At 57.1% G+C, this 26,479-nt stretch overlaps 1 protein-coding gene across 2 annotated transcripts in view; it reads left to right on the top strand.

The window, feature by feature from the left end:
- The first annotated feature begins 1,313 nt into the window (after window positions 1-1,313).
- Window positions 1,314-26,479, top strand: part of SEPTIN9 (septin 9) — a 165,698-nt gene continuing 140,532 nt past the window's right edge. The window contains exons 1-2 of one of the 2 annotated variants that reach the window (XM_032617447.1): window positions 1,314-1,347; window positions 17,138-17,194. In XM_032617447.1, the coding sequence (XP_032473338.1) occupies window positions 1,329-1,347; window positions 17,138-17,194 (76 nt within the window). In that variant the 5' untranslated portion in view covers window positions 1,314-1,328. Of the gene's footprint in view, window positions 1,348-17,137; window positions 17,195-25,543; window positions 26,323-26,479 lie in introns of those variants that run through there. The other variant, XM_032617449.1, reaches the window with a different exon arrangement.

Genomic DNA, 26,479 nt, shown 5'->3' with positions numbered 1-26,479 from the left:
TATACAGGTTTTCTACTCTCTGGCAGGAAAGGAAAATGCTGCTTAGACCCCCAAGGAAAGTAAAGGAGAAAGAAAAGGGAAGAGGGTGCTTTGGTGACGTTAAGTCTACTTTCGGTCTCCCGTACACTCTTTGGATTGTCGGGCAGAAGGCAGCGTTGCGCCCTTGCTGACAGTTTGCGGCGCTCCCCGACCCCTTTGTTCATCTAGGGGCCTCGCTGCCCCTGCGTATCTCTCTCAGCAGGTTCTGAGATACTACGCGCCTCTGGCTCGGCCACACCCTTCCCTCTGCCAGGAACGGCCCGCCTCCCCATCACCTTGGCTTCCTGGCAAATTCCTGCTCATTCTTTAAAACCTTGTTTTGAATCACCTCAGTAAGACTCTGACAACACCCTCTAGACAAAATTCATCACTTTTTCCTCTGTACATTAAAAAAAGTCGTTTTATTATGGAAAATTTATTTAGGGTACAAAGGCAGACAGCATTCTTCTGTACAATTTTTGCTCAGGAACGCACACTCTCCTCACTGCTTATATTACCCGGGCTGTAAAGACGCGTGTCCTTGTATCTGCCCTCCTAGGTCGAGGCCCTGAGCGCGCACAGTACCCTGTGCAGGGGAGGTGCTCAATATTTCTCAGATGCAACAGAAATTATCATCTGGTCCAACGCACCCATTTTACAGATGAGTTACCCGAGGCCCCAATTCAAGGAGTCAACGCAGTCGGCCCTCTTGATTACCAGAAAAGTAGTGGGACAGATATGGTACCTCGCCTGCCCTGCTCTGCCCTTCCCTGGTCCACTAAGCCGGCGTCCGGGCTCCGACCCCCGGGCGTGTGCCGGCGCGCCACCGCCCCGCCCGGCGGCCGCTCCCTCCGCCCTCCTCCCGCTGCCACCTGGCGCGGCCCCGCCCAGCCCGGACTCCGGACCAGAAAGTGGCGGCGACGCCCCGGAAGGAACCATTCGCGCCAGGGGGGTGTGGCGGCTGAGGACGGCTGTCGCCTTGGCGACCCCCACCCTCGGACCGCTTGCGTCGCGGCTGCAGTGCAGGGGCCGCGGGGACTGGCCCGGGCCGAACGGGGTCGAGCGCGGGGCCGGGCTTAGGGCTGCTGCCTCTCCAGGCCGGGCGTCGGGAGGCGCGGCCCGCGGGGCTCCGCCAGGTATGGGGCTGCGCGGGGCGGGGCTCAGCGCTCACCTCCGCGCGGCGGGGCGGGGCCGGGGCCGGGCAGGGCCGCCCGTCCTCCCCGCCCCCAGCCCGGGATTTGCGACTTGGGAGCCCGCGCCCCGCGGCCCCGCCGCCTCACTTCCCTGGGAGCGGCAGCCACGGCGGCACCATGAGGAAGTCGTACTCAGGTGGGCGCCGCGCCCGGATTGGGGAGGGGTGTGTCCCGGGGCGAGCCCCTCTCACCTGAGCGGAGGCGGTCGCGGGTGGCCAAGTGGGTCCTCGAGGCGGGGACACCGCGGGGCTGCGGGCTCCCGGGGCAGATTTTGATGTGTGAGGCGTTCGCGCCGGCCAGTTGACGCAGCCCCACCCCGCATCGGGATCGCGGGGTCCTGGAGGCATTGAACCCCTCGACGGACTTGGCTTTCTCCTTTGCTCCAAGCCGCCGCTGCAAGGCAGCGGGGCCCGCGCGCTGGTCCGAGACCACAGGTGCCTGGGGGAGACCGGGTGCTCGAGACCTCCGACCCCTGCACGGTTGGGTCCCGATTCTGACCTTGGCCGAGGGTCCCCTGTATGTCGGCCACTACTCGCTCAGGTGTCTGGAGGGGCCACTGTGGGAGCCGCTGCCCTGGGCTGGCCGGCCTTCCTGTTTGCCCTCCTCCCCCCTTGCACCTTCTCTGGAATTGCTGACTTTACAGGCGCCGAGGGTGCAGGCGTTTTGTGGTCCACCCCCGCCCCTCCCCGCAACCTCCGCGGGGCGTAAGTGTGCGTGGGTGGGGGCTGGGTGGAGGATTTCCTTGGGGTCAGCCTCCAGGACTGGTGGTCCAGGTCACAGCATCCTTTCTTCCCGTGAACTCCTGTTATTCCTCTACCCAGTGGAGAACGGGAACTTAGCCAAATGGGACCATCCAGCTGCACCCCAGCTTGGCAACTCGGATTCACCTTTTAGGTATCAAGATGCTGTCAGGTGTGCTGGCACCCTAGGTCCACTAGCAGGCCTGACCTCACATAGGTGGAGGGGGCCTGACCAGTTCTTATCACGTGCACAGGATCCTTTGTAAACATTTCCCCCTTGGGTACTCTGAAGTTCCATTCTATAGATGGGTAAACTGAGGCCACGAGCCTTGAAGGGCAGGTTAAGGGTGATCCAGATCTCTGTTCTTTTTTAATTTTATTTATTTATTTTTGGCTGCCTTGGGTCTTCGTTGCTGTGCTGGGGCTTTCTCTAGTTGTGGCCAGCGGGGGCTACTCTTTGCTGCACTGTTCAGGCTTCTCACTGCCATGGCCTCTCCCATTGCGGAGCACGGGCTCTAGGCGTGCGGGCTTCAGTTAGCTGTGGCTCGCGGGCTCCAGAGCGGAGGTTCAGTAGTTGTGGCGCACGGGCTTAGCTGCTCCGCGGCATGTGGGATCTTCCCGGACCAGGGCTTGAACCCGTGTCCCCTGCACTGGCAGGCAGATTCTTAACCACTGTGCCACCAGGGAAGCCCTCTGTTCTTTTTTATTTCCCTTTTTTTCTTTGTGATTTTTTTCCCCAAAGGATCCAGGCAGGATCTTTTGTCTTCCTCAGTTGTCGAATTATAAACAGCATCTCTTCTTCTGCTAACCCTGCAAAATTTCTCCTCATGTTCCTCCCCTTCATCTATTTGGACATGAAGTTTTCTGCCAAGGACTCATGAATTAATTTTTCTTCATAAGAGGACAGAGTCATGGTACTTAGTTGGAGCTGAAGAGGTCATTTGGGCCATTTTGGGGGTCATTTTTTGACCCTTCCTTTGGGTCATTTTTTTCCAGTCTCCTCCTGCTTTCCACATTCAGAAAGGAAAACAAGTAAAGAATAACTCGTCTCAAAGAGGGTTACTCAGAACTTCCCCCTAAAATGGCCTTCCGGGCCAGTGGCATAGAATTTCAACTTTCACGCCCTGTTGCAAACAGCATGGCCCTCAGACACCCTGCTCACAGCTCCGTCTCAGGAGCGTGGGAGCGTTGATGTAATGGTGGGGGAGGAGGGGGCTTCCAGGTGGCATACGCTGGGGTTTGGTGCTCAGCCTCCCTCCCCAACATGCTCCAAATACTTGAGATGGTTGTGGGCATCACTGCCCCACGCGGCCCTTTCCCTGGGTTCTGCAGCCCAGTGTGGCCCAGGGACCCCAGCTGGCTTTTGCCTTTGGCTCTCAAACTTTGCCTCCTGCTGGTCAGTCTAGACAGTGGGGGCCACCAGGGCCCGCCCCCCCGCCCCCCCGCTCACTTGGCCTTTTCCTGGGGGGACTTTGAGACCCTACTACACAGATGCCAGAGGGCCCCTGGGGCAGGCTCAATGTCTGTTCTCCTCCACGCCTGCCCCCTCCTGCCCTGGCAAATTAAAAAAAAAAAAAAAAAAGAAGACGAAGGCTTTTGCAGTAGTTAGAAGTATAGTTCATGGGTGGGTAGGAATCAGCTCTTGTAAAGGCAGCCTCCGTGGCTCCAGTGTTTACCTGAAGGGGCAGGGCCCTGGAGGATGGGCCTGGAAGGGCTTGGACCTCTTCCAGCTTGTTCTCCTCCTGGCGATGGTCCAAGGCGAGCTGGGTCACTCTGTTGCAGTTGTATGGGGTCGGGCTGGAGGGGGCCGGCCCAGGGGCGAGGTGGCCGCTTGGCCCCATTCTGAGGGGCTCCGGTTCTCTTAGTGCCCCCCGCCCCCCACCGCCCGGTTCTGAGGAGAGGCATTTTGCAGAAGTCAGACTGACCCCTATGTAGCATCAATGCCATGAAATTAAGGAAAGCAGCAAACTGAAAAATTCCCAGTGTCAAAAATTCAAGGACAGCCAACCAGGAGGGCTTTTATTTTTCACCTGGGTTGAGTGGGATGATTGCTTCTGGACCTATTTATGGGCTCCAAAATAAATCAAATAGGTTCTCGGTAGAGCTGGCTTGAACACTCATGAGTCTCTGAAAAGCGGGGAATTTTCAAAATGTTTGAGGGGATCCCGAGTGCCTTAGGTATACATTCACTGGACACACATTATGTGTTAGGCCTGTGCAGCCAGGGCCTCAACGGTACAAAGATGATGGAAAGACGTGGTCCTTGCTTGCAGGGAAGCTGCATTCTCATTGGGGAGGCAGGATGCAGGGGGGCCCCTGGCTGGTTAACACCCCCCAACCCCCTCCCGAGCAGTACAGTTTCCAAATGCCCAGGTGGGAGGTTTCAGGGGGAGGCAAGATTGAACTGGGCCTTGAGGAGTGAGCAGCTCTGAGAAGGTGGAGAATAAAAAGGGCCCTTCTAGGTGGGGAACAGAGCGAATGCCCAGTGGGGCTGCGGGATGCCAGGTGGGTGTGTGGGAGCTCTGTCTGGTAGCTCCAGTTCTGCTCCACGCTCTTCCTGGATCTACCTCACCTGATGCTGCAACGGGGCAGAGCTGCAAGCGGTGTGGCCCAGTGGTTCATAGCACGGGCTCCTGGAATTCAATCGTAGGCTGGCACCTCCTCGATGTGGGGCAAGGTGCTTGATCTCGGGTGTCTCCTTTGCCTCATTTGTTAAACAGGGACGGATGCCAACTGGTTGTAAAGATGAAATGAACTGCTGCATAAAAGGCTTGAAAATGCCTCTCCATCCATAGCTTCCTGCTGTTGTCTTCACTGTCCTTATCAACAGCTGGAAGGACGTGTTACCGCCTTTGCCAGGATGCCTGGGGGCTGCCGGCACCCTCCCTGGGCCTTTGCTGGTTTGGAGGCCAGGAGGGTGGCCTCTCCCCCAGCCCCTTGGTGTCAGAGCGGGCTGCTCTCTGCACCCCTCCGGTGTCCTGAGCTTGGGGCTTCTGGTTGCATACCAGCTCACGTGGAGCCTGCCTTTCAGTGGCCCTGGCTCTTCTGGGAATTCTCAGTGGCACAGATGCTTATAGCCGAGGCCCCCGAGCCACAGAAATGGGGAGTAAAATCAGACCAGTGTGCACCTGGGAATTATTCGGAGATGCTTGGTGGCTTTCGGGAGATCCCCGAAGAGGTACCTGGCCTACCAAAGGTTAAAAAGCTCTTGCACTAGCGACTCAGAGGCCTGGGCAAGGCGGGAGGCTGCACCCAGAGGAGGCGGGTTAGAGAGATTAGCCAGCGAGAGGCCTTCCCCACGCCCGGCGCTCCGGGAGCTGAGTTCTGGGAAGGAGAGGAGAGCAGGTCCCCAGAGCGCTAGCCCCGGGTGAGGGCGAGGAGGGCAGTGTGCCAAGGCCGGTTCCTTCCCCTGCTTGCCCCGCGCCCCTCCTGCTGGCCCGCCTCCCTCTCCTCATGCCCCAGCCTGCTTGCTCCGGTTCCTGCAGGGACCTGGGCGGAGACGAAGAGCCACCTGTGGCAGTCAGTCCATGGCCCCCTTGGACTCGTGCCCAGGATCATGGACCTCGAGATCCCCCAGTTCTGGGGGAGCTGGCAGAGCCTGAATCCTTCTCGGCCTGTTGCAGAGGAGGGAGGCCACCTCCTGTCTGCCCGCCCCTCCGGCTCACCCCAGACCACAGTCGCCTGCCCGTCAGCCTATCCCCAGCCTGCCCAGAGGGGTTCCGAGAACTGAGTGCTGCGCACCTGGCAACGTGCCTGAGCTTGAGACAGCCCACCTTCCTCCTGGAACCCCCTGGGTGACCAGTTCAAGCCAGGACAGGTGCAGAAGGGACACCGGCTCGCTGCTCAGGAGCAGCGGTCTGGAGTTTACGTCCAGGTGGAAGGGCGGGATGGCCACGTGCCTGGAGCTCCCGTGTGGGTGTCAGCAGCAGAGGACATCTCCCCAGGGACCCCAAGAGCAGGAAAAAGGCACTTCCTATCCTCCACCCAGCTTTTTGGGCTGCCCTCCTCTGAGACTCATCCCACATGGATGGGACCTGGGAGTGGGACCTCGTTTCCGCGTGCCCTGCTGTTTGTCCATGAGCGGCGTTGCGTGGGCTCTGAAGTTTGCTTAAGATGTACTTGATAAAAAGCGTTCAGCAAACAGCAGTGCAGGGCCCGGCCCTGGGACGACAAGTGAGTGCCAGTTCCTGGGCGGATCCAGCTGGTGGCCTTGGGGGGAGGGGGGCTAGAGAGAGAGACCCCAGGCCTGGGGGGTGTGAGCGGTTGGGTGGGGAGGGAGGTGACATGCTGAGCTCCTACACCCTTGTTGAAGCTATTGCTTTGGGACACCCCGGCCCTAGGCATTGCTGGGGGATTTATGGGGGACCGGTGGGTGCTAGTGGCCGGCTGAAGCCCCCTGCGGACCTGTGTGGGCGTGCAGCGCACAAGATCACAGCCCCCACTGTGCTCCAGGAGAGACCTCGGCCAGAGAGTCCCAGTGGCAGCTGCCAGAGGTTGCCTGGTCCAGAAGCACTAACCAAAGGAAGCCTGTCCTGGTGAGCACAGGGCCCTGGGGTCGGGGCTACTGCGGTCAGGCCTGGGACCATGGCGCGCTGAGCTTCGATGGGAGAACTGAAGTGTCCCCGAGGCCGCTGGGCTGGTTGTCCCTGCCCCTGCCTACAGTTGGGCCCAGAAGCTGCAGCAGCCAGGTTGAGCTGGGGGGTGCCCATCTCCCCAAGGTCCCTGGCCTGTTTTGAGTCTCCCTGTAGGTTCAGTCATTCATTCCAGAAGTGTCTGCCGGGTGCCCCTGAGTCCTTCCTGCATGCTGGTGGCTCTCAGCACTGCTCTGGAAGGGTGGCCTGGCCTCGGGTCTCCTGGGCTGAGTGTGGCACTCTGCTCCCAGCCCAGTTTCTCTCTGTCTTATCTCCCTGTGCCCGCCCTGGGCCTGGGTCCCTTTGCAGCCCACGTGAAGGGGGGCATTGAGCCGCTGCCCACAGCGGGCGAAGCGGCTCCAGGCGTCCTGCTGTCAGCGGCCTCTTGGAAGCCTTGCAACAACTGAGCTTTGTTCCAGGCCTAATCTGACCTGGTTCTGTGAAGCGTGACTGCTGGCAGCCTGCAGGCCTCCGGGACGGGAAAAGGGACATCGGCGGGGAGAGTAAGATGATCCCGGGTCGCAGGGCGGCCCTTGGCCCAGGCTGCCTCTGGCAGGAATGAGAGTCACGGTCATCCTCTGAGCGATGCTGGCTTTGTGATGGGCAGAGGAACCCTGCATGGCCGCTCCGGCCTGCGTGTATGGACCCCAGCTTCCCAGGGGCCCCTTGAAGTGCTGGGTGGAGCAAGAAGGGCCAGATCACTCTCCCTGGGGAGTAGCGCCCTCCCTGGCCCAGGGTTTCAGAGGCAAGGCTGAGGGAGGAGTCTTCCTTTCCCGGTGAGGGATGGGGGGTCCTTACCCTCTTTCTGGCTCCTGGGGAGGGCTTGCTTCTCCCCGGACTCTTAAAGGGCATGCAGTGAAGCCTTGGCTGTGGCTGGGCCCCCCTGGGCGCCCCAAGGCTGTACCTGGGAACTGGGGGCTGGCCACATCCACCCTAGATCTCCCTGAGAGCTGTGCCTGGACCCCTTGTCCCAGCCGGGCCAGGCGTGTCGGGGCAGCAGTGGAGACTGTCTGCCCGGGCTGGGGATCACTCCCAGCGAGCGTGGTTACCAGGAAGACCTGGGAAGGGGCAAGCTGGCAGGCCGCCTTGGGCTTGTCCTGCAGATCAATCTGATCTGACCTGCATCCTGGGGCTTTCACAGCCCTCCCCTGGACTGTGCCTTCTGTTTCCACCAGGATCAGAACCCAGCGGGAGAATAATGCTTCTGTAACCCAAGCCACTTGGAAGTGGGTTAAATCCAGCCCCTGCCATCTTCCAGCCTAAGGACTAGGCTAATCCACCTGGAGGGCTGTGGAGGGTGGTTTGCAAAACTCACTAATGAGCACGTGACTTTGACTCTAGCTACAGGGTCCAACGTGTGTGTTGAAGGACAGGTGGTGGGTTTTTGTGCAGAGGTGACCCGGTATAGACACTGTGGGGACACCAGGTGGTGGAGTAACAGCCGAGTACACGCAGTGGCGGCGGCATGGGACTGGAGGGGAGGAGGTGGTGGATCTCTCGTCAATGTTAGGCGCCCGAGGTGTGGTCAACGGACCCTCAGCAAGGGGGAGTGGGTCGTCCTGGTGGCAGCGCCTTCCTGGTAGCTGGGGATTGACACTCTAGCCGCCAAGCGTGCGCTTTAGATTTTAAAGGAAGGCTTTCTCAAATACCCCGTGTATCTCTTTCTCTTTTGCCTTTATTTATTTATTTGGTTGTTCACTTTGTTCATTACTCGTTACCAAACAGTGTGAACAGGAAATTAAAAGGACAAATTCTCCAATTGCATCGGTTACAACATTGCTTTTTCCTGTTCCCTTTAGTACTTGTTTCCACATGCACAGGACGCATCGTTTGATTTAACTATCAAAGGCGTATAAGTTTTTTTTTCACAGAGTTGCGTATTCTCTGTACAAATCGTTTTGTTATTTTGCGGTACGCGGGCCTCTCACTGTTGTGGCCTCTCCCGTTGCGGAGCACAGGCTCTGGACCGGGGCACGAACCCGCGTCCCCCGCACCGGCAGGCGGACTCTCAACCACTGCGCCACCAGGGAAGCCCTGTACAAATCGTTTTTAACTCTGCTCTTTTCACTTGAAATCTGATCTCAAGCATGGATTCCCCGATCACAGTTTGAGCGGCTCTTCAGAGAGGAAGCTCCCGAATTCACTTAGCCGTCCTCTCGCCAGAGCTCTTAAACGTTCTGCTGACGTTGGCGCTCTTCCTTGGTGATGTGCACCCGTGACCCTGACGGAGGGTGCCTGCTGTGCTGAGCCGCAGATGTTGCAGTGGCCGTGCTTGTAGCTGTGAGACATGAGCTGGCTGGATACGTGTTCTTTTTTTTTTCCAACCAATGTTGTTTATTTATTTTTTTTAGATGTTGGGGGTAGGAGTTTATTAATTAATTAATTAATTTTTGATGTGTTGCGTCTTCGTTTCTGTGCGAGGGCTTTCTCTAGTTGCGGCGAGCGGGGGGCCACTCTTCATGGTGGTGCGCGGGCCTCTCACTATCGTGGTCTCTCTTATTGCGGAACACAGGCTCCAGACGCGCGGGCTCAGTAGTTGTGGCTCACGGGCTCCAGACGCGCAGGCTCAGTAGTTGTGGCTCACGGGCTTAGTTGCTCCGCAGCATGTGGGATCCTCCCAGACCAGGGCTCGAAACCGTGTCCCCTGCATTAGCAGGCAGATTCTCAACCACTGCGCCACCAGGGAAGCCCCCCAAATAAGTGTTCTTAACACAGCATTTTATTAAGAGGTTTAAGGAACAGAAAACGCCATTTGCCCTGATTATCAGCCTGCTTAGAGCCACTGAGAAGTCCCAGGGTTTACTTGTCCTTTAAAAGATCTGCCCATTGCCCACGGTCTGTGATTTCTCTCTCTGACAGCTGTGTAATGCCAGGGGCTCCCCCCACCCCACCCTGTCTCTCCTTCTCTCCCTCTCTTCTTTGGCCCCTACTGGATGCTCATGTACCCTAGGAGGTGTCTCTTTGCTTCCTTGGGCCAGCCTGAATGTTCTAGTCTTGGCGATGGGTCACCTGCCCCCAGGTGACCAGCCACCTCTCCTGGAGATCATTTGTTCTGCTTCTGGGTTACCTGGGCAGTGGTTTCTTCTGGAATCTCCAGGCTCCCCAGGCCAGTCAACAGTGCTGCCTGTCGGGCCGACCCTCCAAGGCCGCTATTTTGTTTCTCTCACCTCCCCTCCCATCTTCCCTCCCAGGGCCTCTGCCCCTCAGTCCCTTATTGCACCTCTCTCTCTGTATTAATATATCCTCGCATTATAATCTCACGACCGTCGACAGGTTGAGTGAAACGCGTGTACCTCTTTGGTGACTTGGTGCCCATTAAACAGAAGGGCTTGAAGACTGATGCAGCCTTTCCCGTATTCTGGGGCGTCCCCTTGCTGTTGTCAGCTGTTTCTGATCGCTAACCATCCTGCACCTTATCCACGATTTCCCCCTTGGTCCATTGGCCTTACTTTGTCAGCCTGCTCGTCTTTCTCACCTGTGCAGTCTGTTCGTGGCGTGTGAACCGGGCTCTAACCAGGAAACAGAAACCACTCCAGGATTTAGAACAAGGACTCAAATGTACAGATGATAGAAAAGCCCAATCAAGCATAAGGAGGCAGCCAGGGTTGGGTGGCGTTTATACAGCTCTTTGAAGGTACGAATGGGATTATTTGTTACGAGTGAGAAAAGAAGTAACAGCAAATTATAAATTTTAAACAGCGGGCGAATTTCATAAGCATCCCCCAATCCAGAAAAATAGCAATGTTGTTTATCAATCAACTACTTGTCCGATCTCCAAAGTAATTTTTTTTCCCGACATTTTTTTTGGCTGCATACTCTTTGATCACTTCTTTATATGATGACTGTGTAATATCATTTTCTGTTGAATGAATAGAAAGTTAATTCATCTTCCTGGTTAATCAGAATTTAATTTTTGGTAGTTGGGATGCATGAAAAAGTGTGACTTAACTCAAGGGTTTGTGGTACTGCTGCTGGTTTTCACCCTACAAACACAAGAATTCTGGTAAATTCCATTTTACGTGATTCCCATCCAGAAAGAGATAGACAAGCATGGGCCATTTGTAACTGTACGTGATGCATTATTGCATTTCTTTCTGACCAGAGATACTTTCTGTTTTGAGTCGACATTGAAGAGAATTGAATTCTCTGCTTACAACTTTATATCTGGTGATGGGAATCATTTCCCATAGACTAGCTTCTAGCTCCATACGTTTCAAATGTTGCTGTCCCCCACTGCCCACGTTTTTCCGGCACCAGGTACTGCAGGACACGTTCGTATCTTATCCCTTCAGATTCTGCACAGTAGACAGATTTGGGAAAGTACATGGAAGGAGTACTCCTGGCCTTGCACATTGGGGCGACGAGCCGTCACTTAACTCTGCATGGAAATAACTGTGAACGATGTAAATAAAACCCAACTACATTCAAGCTAAATATCTTTCCAATACAACTTTTCCTTAGCAGGAGCCCCCAGATGCCAACAATCCCTCCACTGGTACCTTACACAGGAGAAAGGGTGATGGCCAGGAACTCAGAGAAGAAAGAGACAGCAATCTTAACTGGTGGGGCTTAAAATATCTTCTGTTTTGCCAGTTTTACAAAAACGCTATGGCCCTTCTCAGTGCCTTGAAACGGATGCACGTGGGCCAAGGGCTCTGGTGCTTGAGGTTCCGTAGCTTCCCGGGGACAACCAGAGATGAGCCTGGGGGAGCCACTACCACACCCCACCACCTGCGATCAGAGGATCAGAGAGAGGAAGGCGTGTTATCAGAATCCAGGGACCAGGGTCACCTGACGGGAGGCTGGACAAAGGTGGGCCTGCCTGGCGGGAGCTGCAGCTGCAGAATAGACAGAAACTACTGCTGGAGGAACCTTCCGAGGCAGAAAGCGGGGGAGAGATCTACCCTGGTTCTCCCTGGCTCCCACCTTCCAGTCTCATCCTATAGGTTGAATCCAGCCGAAAGGCTACAGACCTGGGGACCTGGAGACCTCAGCCTGCAGAGGTCAGCTTTTCTGCCACTAAACAGAGCCTGGGAAGGGCGAGGAATGCGGGGTACACTTATGCTTAAAATTATTCATTGTTTATCTGAAATTCAGATTTACCTGAGTGTTGTGTGCTTTATAGATGGCAATGTCTTTTATGGGAGTGGGACCCAGAGTCCAGACGTCCAACTGGTGAACCTTCAAGGGAAGGGCTCTGTGGGTCCTTGGTCAGCATTGATGTCATGTGATGGACTTGGCCGTCTGGTGATGCCGCTGCCTGCTGGGCAGAGCCCTCCACATGCAGGAGCTGCTGGCACTTCCCCGGCCTGAGAGTGGGATACCAGTGCTGGCTCCCCCCTGGCCTCAGGAGAAAGGGGAAGACTGTGGTCCTGGGGGCAGCCAGAGAGGCAGGAGGCTCCTGGCCGCGGTCCTGGTGACCCCATCCTTTCTGGAGGGACTCTCATGATTTTTAAGAAAAAATTGAGAATTGATTCCTTTCTGTAGATAAGCTCCTGTCATTACTGAAAATGGGTATTTGTGGACGAGTTTGCACAGCACCCCTTCCTGCAAAGCTCCCTTTTGAGAAAATGGTGACTTTCTGGCTGGGAAGGGCTGTCCAGCACCACTCACTGCTGGCACAGGAGCAGAAGGGTGTGTGCGTGTGTGCACGTGTGTGCGTGTGTGCACGTGTGTGCGTGTGTGCGTGCGTGCATGTGTGTGCGTGTGGGGCCGAGTCACCCTCCACTGGAGACCACCTGCTTCCTGTTCTGCCCCTGTCCTTGGGTTAAGATGTCTGGGCTGTGTGAGACCCCAGGAGGGTTGGGGACGGCCACCCTGATCATGGGTGGGGACAGTGACTGCGACCCCAGTAGGAGAGGATGATGGTGCGTGGGTTCCCCATCATTAACGTAATAATAATAATCCGCTAACTCCAGAGTCTAGTTAGATTCTCAGTGCCCGTTTAACCTTGTATTTTACAATACCAGGATCTATCATAAAAATTTGGCTGGAAGGAAAAAACAAAAGGTCTTCTCAGTAACTGTATCCTTCTCTCTCTTATCCAGGCTCCCCAAATTATATGCACAGGGGAACACCCATGAGCTGGGCATCCAGGCTCCTAGACGCGGGGCCAGCCCAGGTCTGCCAGGCTCCTGTGTCTGGTGGGGCCCATCTGTGGTGAAGGGGCAGGGAGGACATGGGGCTGTTTACCTGGAGGTGGGCCCTGCCGTCAGGCGGCAGTGGTGGCTCCCCACCCCGAATGCTGGTTCTACCAGGAAATGCTCCCCAGGGCGTCCTAGGTCTCCGCCCCCTGCCCAGCATCATCCCCTTTCTCTCCAGGACCAAGGAGCCCCATCTCTTTGTCTGGCCATCTTCTTTCCTATTTGAAATGCTGCCTTTTCATTCTCAGTGGGACACCAGCCAGCAGTGACTCCCCACTCCCTTCTCCTGTCTTTTTTGCTTCATCTCATCTGAAGTGTGTTTTAATCTCGTGGCCTCCACGTGGGAAACCTGACTGGTGTTTGTCACTGGCCTGTAGTTCATGAATATTTGTGAAATGGCCTTTGCCCTGGCCTAAGTGAGCCCAGACACCAGTTGGGGAGTTTCTGGTGTGGCCAGGTGTGGGAGGGCACCGGGATTCTGAGTCCCCCCAAATCCTGACTGTTTTCTCTGGATCGCAGAAACTGCCCCCCCCACCCCCCATCTTCCTCTAATGTGCAGTCCATCCTGGAGGCTGGGAGGGTTTTCAGCTTCCCGTAGTTGGGAGGGAGTCAAATAGGGCTCCTGGTAGCCTTTCTTGGGGTAGCAGTATCCTGGCTATAACATGTAAGGTGCCTTGGTTATAACTTACATTTTGTCTAATGTATTAGCACAGGGCAGCCAAGCTTTGTTAATTTCCGACGGTAGATCCCTGGGTCCAGGCTGGTGTATGTGGCTGGCGTATAATAATAATTTATATTAGTATGTAATATATAATATGCTAATAGTGATAATATCTACTGAGTGTTCATTCTGTGCCAGGCACTGTGCCACGTGCCTACCATGTGTGACCTCGTTTAGTCTTAGTCACCTGTGAGTAATCCCCATCTCTGTCCCCATTCTGCAGATGGGGAAGCTGAGGCTTGGAAAGGGGAGGTTGTTTCCTGGGGCCTGCAGGGAGCGCCTGGCAAGGTCTGGATTCGAACCCTGTTCGTCTGACTGCAGGCTTTCCTGCCTCCTTGGCCTCTGAGAACTCAAATAATTTGGTCTGGGATGTCGCCAGAGAGCTGAACTTCAAATCATCTCCTCTCTTTCCGAGTATGTTTTATTTAAAAATCACATAAAAATAACTCAGTTCTCCACTGGAAGGGCCGAGCCTTTAGACGTCTTGGAGGCTTTTCTGGCTACCTCTTCACTGGTCTCCGACACAGGCCTCAGTAGTTAGGTCCAAGGAACTGAACTGCAGCTGCTCTCGTTCTGGGGTTTCTCCCAGGGCTGCGGTGGAGGCGGCCCTGGGCGGGACGCTGGTTGGAGCGCGGGAAGCCCGGGCGGCTGCTTCCCGTTCTTTATTAAGGGAGCAGACTTGGCGTCTTCTCTGTGCCAGGGGCTGCCTGGCACGAGCTGCACGTTTTGGGAAATCTGAAAAATAAACAGTGTAAATAAAACATGACTCGACCGGAGAAATCTGAGACACATGCTGTTTTCCTCATCACCGTGTCTTCACCCCGACCGTGGCTTTGGTTCTTAGGGATCAGATGCCTGGGGTTGGGGTTTAACCTGAACAGACCCTCTTCATTTTTATCTTTGTCCAGAAGCCAGAGGCGGGGGCGAGGGTGGGCACCCAGCTGGCCTTGGGGGGATGCGCGGCCGGAAGTGACTGGATCCCCAGGAATGTGTGGCCGATCCTTCTCCATTCCTTGCCAGGCTGTTTCCATACTGGGGACTCACTGGATTTATGGGCTCAGCTGTCGCTCACTGGTGCCACTTGCAGCCCAGACAGCTGACCCCTAAGTAGCTCATGGTGCGCATGTGTGGCGTCGGGGGACAGATGTTGAGGGTTCTCACGTATCGTTGTATGCAGTGCAGATCCCAGTTAGGTGTGTGGAGGGAGGTCACAGCCATGGTGGAAGTGAGGCTGGAGCTGGGGCCAGGGATACCCACACTCACTCCTCTACCCTCGCAACAGCCCTGGGACCTGTGCCTGTCCCCACCTCCCTCTCCTCCCCAGCCCCGGGCAGCCCCACCAGAGCCACTCTGGACCTGCCCTCTCCTGGTCTTAAGGGGCGGCCAGTTCTGGGAGCTGGACGCTGGGCCCTCCTGCCCCCCTGCAGATCTGAGGCTGTGGTCCATCCAGCCTGTCTCTCTGGCAGGACCAGCCTGGAATCACCATTCTGGTTGGACTTGTGAGGAAGGATGGAGCTTTCATCACTCAGCAGGGGGCAGACTTCTCATCAGTGTCAAGTGGGCGCTGGGGAAGGATGCTCCCATCTCTGCCGTGTGAGGCCGCTGATAGTCAGGGTTCGTCAGAGCAACAGATTCAGTAGGGGAGAGAGAGGGAGCGAGTTATCAGGAGGAATTGGCTCATGAAATTATGGAGGCTGAGGAATCCATCTACCGTCTGCAAGCTGAACACCCAGGGAAGCCGCTGGTGGATTCAGTCCAAGTTTGAGGACTGAGAGCCGGGGGAGTTGGTGCTCAGTCCTGGGGCAGAAGGTGGGTGCCCCAGCTCACGTGGTCAGGCGGAGAATTCTCCCTTCCTCTGCCTTTTGTACTGTTCAGGCCCTCCAGGGACTAGAAGATGCCCATCCACATTGGGGAGGTGACCTGCTTTACCCAGCCCACCAATCAAACGTTCATCTGATCCAGAAACACCCTCACAGACAGGGCCAGATGTAGTGTTTAGCCAAATATCTGGGCACCCCATGATCCAGTTAAACTGATAGGTGCAGTCCACCATCATGATCCCCGTCGTGGCTGGGGTGGGGCTGGGGGCTTTGTAGGAGACTCGACGGCTTCAGGGCTTCTGAACTCGACGGCTTCAGGGCTTCCCTCATCTGTGAAATGGGGGTGGTGGCACCTGCCTCATGGGATGGTCATGTTGAGTGAGTGGGAGAATGGATGTAAAACCCGTGGTTGTCGTGGAGCCTTGGCATTGGAAGTGGCTGTGAGAGCCCCGTGTCCACCTGGCCCTCCTTCAAGGGTCAGCTTGCTACCCCCCTTCCTGGCCCCCCCGTCTCCTCGAAGCCTCGCCAGTCACCCCGGGCCCCGGTGTTCACCCCCACATCAGAACCGCATGTCACATGCATCTCTTGCAGTGTTGTTTACATGGTGGGTGAGTTCAGCTAAAACTGGGGCTGTCTTGGCGTCCTCCCCAGCCCGGAAAGAGGCCAGGGCCTAGTGGCAGGTATCTGTCAGTACCGGGCCCTGAAGGATAGACCTCTCCCGTCTTGTCAGCTGTTGATGCAGATGTGGACAGTGCGTGTGTCCCGGGGGAGCTGGACAGGAAGACCAGGTCTGCAGGCTGCCCTGCTCAGGGCTCTGGAACCTTTTGAAACATAGCTGACTGCATTCACTCCTGGTTGGTCATAGTTTAAGAGTGGGTTTGTGGAATGAATGAATGAATGAATAATCTGTCTGGAGGACTGCAGGGGAAGAGCTAGCACAACCGACCCCAGCGTTCCGGGTGCATGTTGGATGACGGAAGCTGCAGGCGGGTCCAACCTGGGCCCCTCTGGCTCTGCAGGCTCTTCTCCACTGTGTCTCGCTGTCCATGGGGAAGGCCTCCGCTGGGCCAATGTGGGTGTCCCTGCCGTCCTCTGTAGGACGGCCTGGTCATCCAGGCAGCAGACCCTAGAGCACCGTGACCTGGCAGTGATAGGATGGCCGCCTGCCACTCCCTCTTAGAAACCTTTTGAGTCTGGCTGGCTTAGCACCTCAGCAAATCTGCTCGAGTTGGGACTTGCCTGCCCTGAGCCTCCCCAGGCATTGAATGCTGGGCCGAGGGGTGTGTGTGGAGAGGCACGAGGCCGCGTTAATCTGGGGCTCCCTCCTGGTGGGGGGTGGAGAGAACGGCTTGTCCTCCACGTTCCCCAGTCCAGCCCGGCTTCCTCCATGTTACAGACCCCGGGACAGGGAAACCCCAATTCCCAACAAGGTGGATGCGGGTTATACGGGGGCTGGCCCGTGCCTGACCTGTGCCAGCACCTCTCCATCCCGCAGACAGTCCCGGCAGCCCGGCACGCAGGAGCCGAGCCCAGGTTTTGGAGTTTGAGGGACTTGTCTTTATCCTGGGCTCAGCTCCTCATAGCTGTGTGGCTTCAGACAAGTGACTCAAGCCCACTGAGACTTGGCCGTCTTATCTGCAAAATGGAGTACTGAGGGTTATGTTAGGTGGGGGAACGTGTGTAAAGGCTTTGACCCAGTACCTGACACGCATCCGGACGGCGGTGGCTGCCGGGGCCAGGTGTTACCTGGGAGGACTGGGGCCTCTGGCCCCACAGGGGATGGGTTTCTGGTTCTGGAGCCCCTGGCAGGAGCAGAGGTGAGAATACGCCCAGTGGCCTCAGGTGACCTTTGCCCTCTGCCCTGTCTTTAGGAGTCACGCGGACCTCCGGCGGCCGTCTCCGGAAGCTTGGCGACCCGACTGGCCCGGGTAAGTGGCTAGGTCAGCCTTGGCCCCCTTGGTTTGTCTGGGGCAGGAGTTAACTGCTCACATGCCCCGAAGAGACTCTCCCAACCACGGCCTGGCCTGGGTGGGCAGAGTGGGGAGGGGCTGTGGAGCTCCGCCTCTCAACCTTGGTGCTTCGGGGGCGGGGTCTGTGCAGCTTCTCCCCACCGGGGCTGGCGGCTCCGGCCTCCCAGACCCCGGCGTGGCCAGCATGGGAGCCTGCTTTGTGTTTTTGTTGTCACGTCCAGCGGCCAGGCCCAGGGGTTGTGCCTGATCCGTGGTCTCTTGTCGGAGGACATTGGGGCCCAGAGGTGAAGGGACTCGCCTCCCCTAGGAGGTGGGAGAAGTGTGTTGAGGACCTGCTGGGTGTCAGACCCCAGGCTGGACGGGCAGAGGGGCATAATGGCGACGTAGCAGCTGTTCTACAGGAGGGTATGTGCCCACCCGGAGCCCACGCCCCACCTTCTAGACCAACCCTGTCCAGTAGAACTTTCTGTGTCAGTGAAGTGTTCCCTGTCTGCATCGTCCAGTACGTTAGCCACTGTCCACACGTGACCATTGAGCACCTGAAGTATACATTGTCTGTTATTTATTCATTCATTTGCATAGAATTAACTAACTTATGATTCCCACTTAATATCTACTGTGGCTAGTGGTTATGAAATTAGACAATCCGAGCCCATGCTGGCTCTCTGGGACCCCAGAGTTCTGAACCCGAATGCCCCTGGGGCAGCCCGACCTCTCTCCAAGTGTGTCCTCCAGAGGCAACCCCCGCCAGTGGGCTGGGCACCCTCAGGCCCGTGTGGTGGCTGATGGCGGCTCTTTGCTGGGAGTGGTGGGGTGGGGGGCACGTGATGTGCAGGCCGGACGTCCACATGAGTGTGTAGGAGGCCCTTGCGGTACAGGACGGGCCGGGTGTGGGAAGGGAAGGGTGACGCCGGCTGGAGGCCTTGGGGTGGTGAGTGATTCACGTCCATGGTTAAGCGGGAGCTCCGCCCCCTGCAGACACGTTGGGCTGCTAACCACTGGGCTGCCCGGCCGCTGCTCTGTTCCTGGAAGCCTTTCTCGGAGCCCCTAGCCTCTGCCGCTGTTTGCCTCTCCATGTCCCTCCCTTTCAGCCGCTGGGCTGCGTCTCCGGGCCCCTCGGCTTGATGGGCTGGGGAAGATGCCTGCGCTCCAGGAATGAGGTCTCAGGAGGCCGGCGCCCGGGGCTGCAAGCACACAGCCTCCCTCTGGGCATTACTTCCCTGTGCTCAGAGAGGCCAGTTCTGTGCCATCAGCACTTGGCAGCCATGACCATGGCTCTGCTTGGAAGCCTAAGGCATAATTTGCCCAAGCTCAAAGCTGTGATCTGGGTTTCGCATGGGACCGCCTGCTGACACACGAAACCCACTCTCCGGGGGCCTCTGCGGGCTCCGGCCCAGACACCCCTCCTCCTCTTCCTGCCTCCCTTTTCCAACCCCTGCCTCCCTGCGGCCAAGACCTTGGTCCAGGCAGGCTTCTTTCCTGGACCCCCAGTCCCTCTGACCTCACAGAATGCCCCCATTCGGAGCTGTCGTCCCCTCCCCTCCTCCCAGTGACACCTCTGTCCTGTGTCTGGACCCTGCACCCCGTCTCCTCCCCAGAAGGCCAAGGGCCCTCATCGTGGTGTTTCCTCCTTTATTTCAGATTTTCACGAGGCTGGGTTTGGGACTGGGCCAGAGATGGCCGTTTCCGCCGTGAGCCACAGTCCGTCAGCTCAGACTACGCCCACGGTCACCCTTTGACCAGCTCACTCTGGCCTTTCCCCCGCCCCGCCCCAGAAATAGAATTGTTAGACATATAAAAATAGGTGAAGAATATAGTAAGATACCTGTACACCCACCATCCCGCTTAAGAAATAAGGTGTTACAGGTGCAGCCCAAGAGCCTGGGTGACCCTGTTCCAGCCGAGGCGAGCAGCCGTCTGGATTTAGAACTGCTCGCTGCTGGGTGTGTCTGTACCGCGTGCCGTGTGTCTGCAGACGACACGCCGTCTGCTCCTGACCCCAGCAGCATCGCATCGTGTGTCCGAGGGGAGTCAGCTGCTGCCCTTTGCTTTTTCACGAGACGGGACGACTGAGATGTATCCACGCAGCTCCGTGTATCTTAGTTCATTTGCTCTGACCTCGGGCAGGCGGGGATTCCTCTGTGCACGGGGGCAGAGTTTTCGCCCCCTCGGCCTGTTGCTGGAGGCCCATGGAAGCTTTCCTCTCTTACAGACACTGCTGGACCCACTGTCATGGGTCCAGGGCCTGTGTGTGTTCCCCTGGGCAGACTGCCTGGGCTCTGGGACGCTTGCCCCGGGCCCTCCCGAGTGGCCTTCCTCTTTGCTCACCCACCCTCACCCCCTTTCCGTGCTATGAGCAGCCACCCCGGGCGCTGCTGGCCGACCTTTGCCCTGGTTCCCACGGCACCCATGGCATTTTCCCTGCATCTGCTTCCTCACCTCCTTGCTGCCCTGCCCAGCCCAGCCCGTCTGTCCCCTGGCTGGGATCCCTGGGGCCTTCTCCTTCTGCCCTGACATCTGGTGTGTGGCCGGGTCCTGCTTTACATCCTTCAAGTACCTCTGGGGGGTGGTGGCCAGGGCCCCAGTCCCACCCTCATCCCTTGAGTGGTGGGTTCAACAGTGCCGAACCGCACCCCTGCCACCAATTCATATTTGCTCGGAACCTCAGAAAGTGACCTTAGCTGGGCATAGGGCTTTTACAGGTTAGTTGAAGGCCTGGAGATGAGGTCATACTGGGTTAGGGTGGCCCTAAGTTCAGTGGCTGGGGTCCTTATGAGAAGAGAGACACAGAGGAGGCCACGTGAGGGCAGAGGCAGAGATGGGAGTTTTTCAGCCACATGCCACGGGCTGCCTGGGGCCGCCAGAAGCCAGAGAGGCAAGGAGGGGTTTTCCCCAGAGCCTCTGGAGGGACCACGGTCCTGCTGACGCCTTGATTTTGGACTTCTGCCTCTAGAGCTGTGAGAAAATCGATTTGTTGTTATTTTAAGCCCCCCTGTTTGTGGTGATTTGTTACAGTAGCCGCAGGAAGCTAGGGCCCCTTCCCTCTGTGATCGACACCCCACCCACACAAGGAGCTCCCTAGTACGGTGTCTGGGCTGTGTCCCTGCCCTTACGGGGGGTGCCCAACATGAGGCCCTGGCGGGTGTCCCCGTGTCCCCCTTCCCCACCCCCGCCTTGGGTCCCGGCTCACACACCCCTTCCTTAGGGAGGGGCCCTGCTTCAGGCCCGGCTAGGACCCCACCCCAGTGTCCTGTCACTCAGCTGTACTCATTGTCGTCCCCCGTGGACAGTAGGTGCCGGAGGAGGGGCAGGGCCCCTCCAGCTCGTTGCCCACCCTTTCTCCAGGGCAGCACAGAAGAGCCGCTCGCTCTGTCACTGAGGGAGGGAAGGGAGTGTCCTTTGTGGAGGAGCTGGTCCAGGAAGAGGCCGCCAGAGTTTTGGCCGCTGTGCACCTGACACCCGGGCCCCCGCAGGCATCCCCAGCTGTTACTCCCCCCTCCCACTGGCACCCCCCCCATCCTCCACTTCTCTCACGTTTCAGCCTCGCCATCCACCCAGGCACTCAAGTGACAAGTCTCAGTGTTGTGCTTGACCTCTGCCCCACCCCAGCCCCCCCAGGTCAACAGGTGGCCAAGGTCTTGTCGACTCACCATCCCCCCAGGTGGCCCTTGGACGGGCCACCCGTGATCTTAGGCCTCTGTGTCTCCCCTCACCCCCCACCCCCTTTCTCCCCACCAGAGGCTCCTCCTCCCTGTCCAGTTGGTATTCGGGGGGCTTTACTCAGTCCCGCCTGTGTGCCTGGGCCTGGGTGATAGCCTCCACCCACGGGATTCTTTAAAACAGACCTGGTTGTCCTCTGACCAAAAGAACCCTTGCTTCCCTTCTCCTCATAGGATAAACGGTAAACCCAGCGTGAGGCTTCCCTCCCCTGTCTAGCCTCTCACCCCTGCTCTCCCCTCCCTGCTCGGAGGGGTCACAGCTCTGGAAGCCATTCTCTTTCCAGGGTGATTTGACCCAGCCTGTCAATCCCGTTAGCAGGTGGGTGGCGGGGATTCCTCTATCCTCCCCACCTCGTGCTCTTATGGCACACGGCAGGCAGCCAGTAAACATTGTTGGATTGAACTTGATAGGAGAAGCTGGGGGGGATTGGCCAAAAAAACAATTTTAAAATAAAAATACTAGCCTTCTTTTGCCTTGGTTGACAAGGAGACTTTCTCTTTGCCTTCTGGGGAAGAAATTTATGGAGAACTCCATGTCTCCAGGGAGGACGAGGAGAAGAGGCAGCCAGTAGGCACAGTGGCTATTTACATTTAAATTATTTATTTAATACAAATTAAAAACTGCAGTTCCTCCATAGCAGTGGCCCCACGGTAGGCTCTCAGCAGCCACACATGGCTGCCATATTGAACGCGGCAGGTCCACGGCATTTACATCAACGCAGAAAGTTCTGCTGGGCACGACTGGTCTGGATTAGCCTACACACTGGATCTTCAGATTCATTGTTCATCCAGAGAGCCTTTACTGGATGCCGCTGAGCAGACAGAATGTTGGGATCCCAGTAGGAAGTGAAAGACACCAGCTCTTCGGGGAGTTTTCGTGTATTCTGGAGAGTTTAAACACAGGGGCCTTGGGGCAGACTCTGTCAAGGACCCTGGTCTCCACGACCCTGGACCCTTCTTGCTCTGTACGGGCAGCTGGGGGCCTTTAGGAATAAAGCGGCAGCCCCCAGCTCCGGCAGGGCTGCAGCCAAGGATTGATGGCTGAGCATGAGGGCCGTTAGTGGTGGAATTTGGCCCTGTCTGGGCCGCCTCTCTCCATTGTCTAGATTTCCTTCCACACTGACCTGGAAGAACTCCCAGAGCAACAGGCCGGCCCAGGCTGTTTGCACCAGTAAACCCTGCAGCAGTCCCCAGGGTACAGAGTAGCTGGATCGTATTTATTTAGGAACAGCCGAAACTTGAGGCGCAATAAAAAGTGGAGAGAAGATTCCGGAGAGGAATGCAGCAGGCCCCGGGCCCGGAATTCGTCTTGCTCTGGAAGGCTGCTGGCGGCCAGACTGGGGCCGGCCCTGGAGGGTCTCGGCCGGCTGCCCGCCTTGCTGGCAGGTACAGTAGCAGTGACTGCAGGAGGGTCAGTGGGAGGGGGTCTGGAGCTTCTTTATTTTTAACTCAGGGAAGCAAACTGTGTGGTTGAGTCTGGGGATGAGCAGGAAATGAACGGAAAAGTCTTTTTTTTTTAAGTGAGAGGTGGGCATCCCCTATAGCTTGGAGCTAATTATGGAGGATTCGCAAGTATCTGAATGAGGGGAGGGGGAGGGGAGAGGTGGCAGAGATTCTGAGCTCCGAGCCTCAGAAAGTGTCCTTTCAGCCGAATGCCTCTTCCCCCGCCTCCTCACAGGCCCCTCCCCAGAATGTACCCCAGGAACAAGGCTGTGCCCCTCTTGTCAACCCCTTCCTGAGGCCCCTGCTGCCTGTGTCAGATTCACCTGGCGCGCTTGCCCCCTTTCCGCATGGCTGGGCCAGCTCAGGCCTCCTGGCTTGTGATGGGAGTTCAGGGGTCACTGGGATTGCCTCTTCTGGGTCCCGTCCCAGCCAGGCGCTGGGACGCGCACAGGCACTTCGTGGAAAGGGGCAGAGCAGTGTCTTTAAAGATAGAACAGGCCTCACTCTTCCTCCTTACCCCGCACTGGGCTCCTCGCTGGTGATGGTGACATCAAAAAGAAGGTGGCTGGGAGTATGCAGATCACAGGTACAGGTCTGTGGGGGTCAAGGGTAGAGATACTGCCTTTAGAACTGTCTGGAAGGGGCTGCTGGGCAACAGTACCCATCCCAGGACGTGGGCAGGTTCCGGTGGCTGGGAGCTGCGGCTTGCTGGCTGGCACGAGCAGAGTTCCCAGAACTGTGGCCCGGGGAGCGGGTCCTGCCTCCCCAGGGCATAAGGCGTTGGTCAATGTGGGGACGTGCTGAGTTCAAAAGCCAGCGCCCTCACTGGGGCTGCTCACTGGTTTACTATGCTAATATGCTTGTTGAAATCAAAGACCAGGACAAAGTTTTTCATAACCACAGAGCCCTGTCTTGTTCTGCTAGAAGGAGAAGCCACGTGGGGAGCCCTGACCTGCTGACCAGTTGCCCCCTGAGTGGCCGGTGCTGAGGCCAGGACTCAGTGAGCAGTGGGGGTCGGCCACCCCCTTCTCCCACTGCCTGGCCTCACCGCACCTCTGGGCCTGGCCTCTTCGCGGCTCATGACTAACACAGCCCCATCGGAGCCAATCGGTGCTGCCAGGTTTTCGGTTTCAAATTATCCCCCGCTTGGGCCAGAATGTTTGGAGTTTTAGGCATGGTTGGGGAAAGGACGCTGAGCCAGACTATGCCGGAGAAAAACCGAGGGTCAAGCTGCGTTCAGCAGCTGCGCCAGCCGCGGCAACAAAATGCACAGCGTGTGCAGCTGGCACCTGAAGCAGGTGGTCAGGGTGGCTGAGGCCACGGCTGGGCTCCTCGTCCTGGTCCAGCCGCCCCCCAGCTGGCCCGGTCTGCCGCTCTGTGGGGCCTCCCTGGGCCTGCTCACCGCAGCGGGAATTGGTGTCGAAGGGTGCCCTGTGGCATTAAAGGGGTTTCTTTTTTCATACGTTTTCTGTAGTTGCTAAATCTAATACAATGAACATATAGTACGTTTATAATCAGAGAAAAACAATAAGGAATATTTTTTTCAAAATCAGAAAGGAGATTAAACAAACAAATCAAAGAACCTCCAAGGTTCCCATTGTTTCCCATTGTTCTAACTTAATTGTTGGTGGTTGGCTTAATGTAATGTGTTAGAATGAAATATAATCACCCGAAAACATCGTTCAGGGAGCCCTGGCTCTTAAGTCTGTCTGTGGTGTCTGTTTGAGTGTCCTGTGGCTGATGTAACAAATGACCACAAACTTGGGGACTTAAGTCAACAGAAATTTATTCTCTCACAGTTCTGGAGGCCAGAAGTCTGAAATCCAAGTCTCGGCAGGGCCGGGCTCCTGGGGAGCTCTAGGGGAGAAGCTGTTCCCTGCCTGCTCCAGCTTCTGCGGGCTGCCAGGCTTCCTGGGCTTGTGGCCGCATCACTCCACTCTTCAAGGCCAGCCTCTTCACATCTCTCTCTGATCCGTCTGTACATCCCCTTCTCTCTCTCTGTGTCAGATCTCCCTCTGCCCCCCTCTATGTGAGTACACGTGACGGCATTTAGGACCCTCCCAACCCCCTGACTCAGGGTAATCTCCCATCTCAAGATCCTTCACTTAATCCCACCTGCAATGACTTTTTCTCCAAATAAGGTCCCGTTTACAGGATCCAGGGATTAGGGTGTGAGATCTTTGTTCAGCCTACCACAGTGCCCACCTTCCGTCACTGCGCAGGCAGCCACCTTTGGAGCTGTCCTGCAGACTCTGCTGGGGGTGGGGTGTTGTTATTTGGTGTCTCCCAGAAGGTGTCACCCTGCAACCCCCAAGAAGATGCCCTTGCTACCTAGGAGACTGCATTTGGGGTCCTGCCCTGGGCAGGAGGGGACGGGGACTTTGTGACATCCCGCAGAGAAGCGTGCATGGCCCTCTTGTGTTGACATGTGGCTCACGTGGCCCTGTGGGGCAGGATTGTAAACTCAGAGGTCACCTGGAGGAGGGGCTGGCAGATAACGAAAATGAGTGACGGGGCCGTGGGGACCACAGCAATCCAGAAAACGCGGTTTCATCTAAAGAGGGTAGCAGTCTTCAAGGCGGCGCCTTGGGCCAGGCAGGAAGGCTCATTCCGTGTGGCTATATGCCCTCCCTTTTCCGAGAGATGAGGAAAATCTGGAGTTCTCGGTGAACTTGCCCGTTTGCAACATTGGCACGAATACACATTTTCTTTAGACAGGGTCAGTTAGGCATACAAAACCTGCTTCTGTGTCTCGGGTAGAGGGCTGCCAGTCTGAACCCTTGCGGTGAATGAAGCTTAAAGGGCAGAGGGGGTGCCCCCCAGCCCTCGCTCTGACCACGTGCTGTCCCCCTCCACCCCCGAGTTGCCAGCTGAGCAGTCCCGGGACCTCAGATGAATAGCAGGGAGCGGTGCTGAGCCCCTAGCCCGGCCAGGCCCCGTGTCCTCTCCCAGAGAGGTGCTGAGTCTGGGGAAATCAGTGGCGAGGAGCTGCGCTCCCTCCCAGGGGACAGCTGGAGACTCACTGACTCATGAGTGAGTGGTAGGACTCTTCCAGGAAGTCTCCATCCCGCGCTCCCCTCTCTGCTGGGGTGGGACGGCCAGCTGCCTCTGTCTCCGCAGGCGGACGGGACACCCGGGCGTCTGCAGGGGTGACTTCTCCGGGCTCAACCCCGTCAGGTGTTCCTGAACCTTCCCTCGGCCCCTGCCTGGGGCGCGACTGCCCCTCCTTCCGGCCGGGTCAGGGTGGGAGTGAAGGGCCGGCAGAGGTGGAGGGAAGGGAAGGCGGGCAGGCAGGAGCCAGGATTTTCAAACGCTCCAACCAAAGGAAATCGCAGCATCGCGGGCCGGGGGAAATGAAAGACTCTGGAAGTCTCCAGGAATTTGATTCTGTGAGCTGGTTTCCAAGAGGCTAAGTTAAGCTTCTCCAAGTGGATATTAAAAAGGAGCAGCGAGACGAGCCCGGGCGGAGGGGCTGGAGGGGGTGGGGAGAAGGCACCGGAAGCCGCCGCAGGCTGCACCTCTGGAGCCACCGCACAAAGCCCCGCCGGCCGGCCCTCGGCCCGGAGGACCCTGGGGACCGCAGGAGCCTTTCAAGGCCCACGTCCGGCCCTTGCTCCCGCCTCTTCTTTTATTTCTCTCCTTCGCTGCCTTTCGCCTCCCGATTCCAAGAGACAATGCTACTTCAGTTTGGAGCACAAGCATATGATCAGCACATGGAAATGTGGTAATTTGGATGCATTCGTGATTGCAACAGATTGAAGAAATTAGACCAGACAAAGAGTGTTTTTGGAGGAGGAGGAGAGGAGGCAGAAAGAGGGAGGGCGACGGGGTGAGAAAGGGGAGGACGCCTCTGGAAAGGGGGACGCCGGGACTCCCGCCTGCTGCTAAATATATCCGTAGTGATGGAGAGAGACCGGATCACAGGTAGGCAAGCGGCCCTCCTCCCCCGGCTGCCCCTTCCCCTTAACTCACAACTTTCTTTATGCTTCGGGAAATAAGCACCCAAGGGTCACTTTGACTCATTTTTGTGGACATATTTCTTTTCCTCTTGACTGTTCTGAGGTCCTGGGACGTAATGTTC

The sequence above is a fragment of the Phocoena sinus genome, chromosome 20 (assembly GCF_008692025.1).
Source record: "Phocoena sinus isolate mPhoSin1 chromosome 20, mPhoSin1.pri, whole genome shotgun sequence".
NCBI classification, from domain to species: domain Eukaryota; kingdom Metazoa; phylum Chordata; class Mammalia; order Artiodactyla; family Phocoenidae; genus Phocoena; species Phocoena sinus.
Note: the sequence above shows the minus strand (reverse complement) of the source record. Positions and strands in the feature narration are given on the sequence as shown.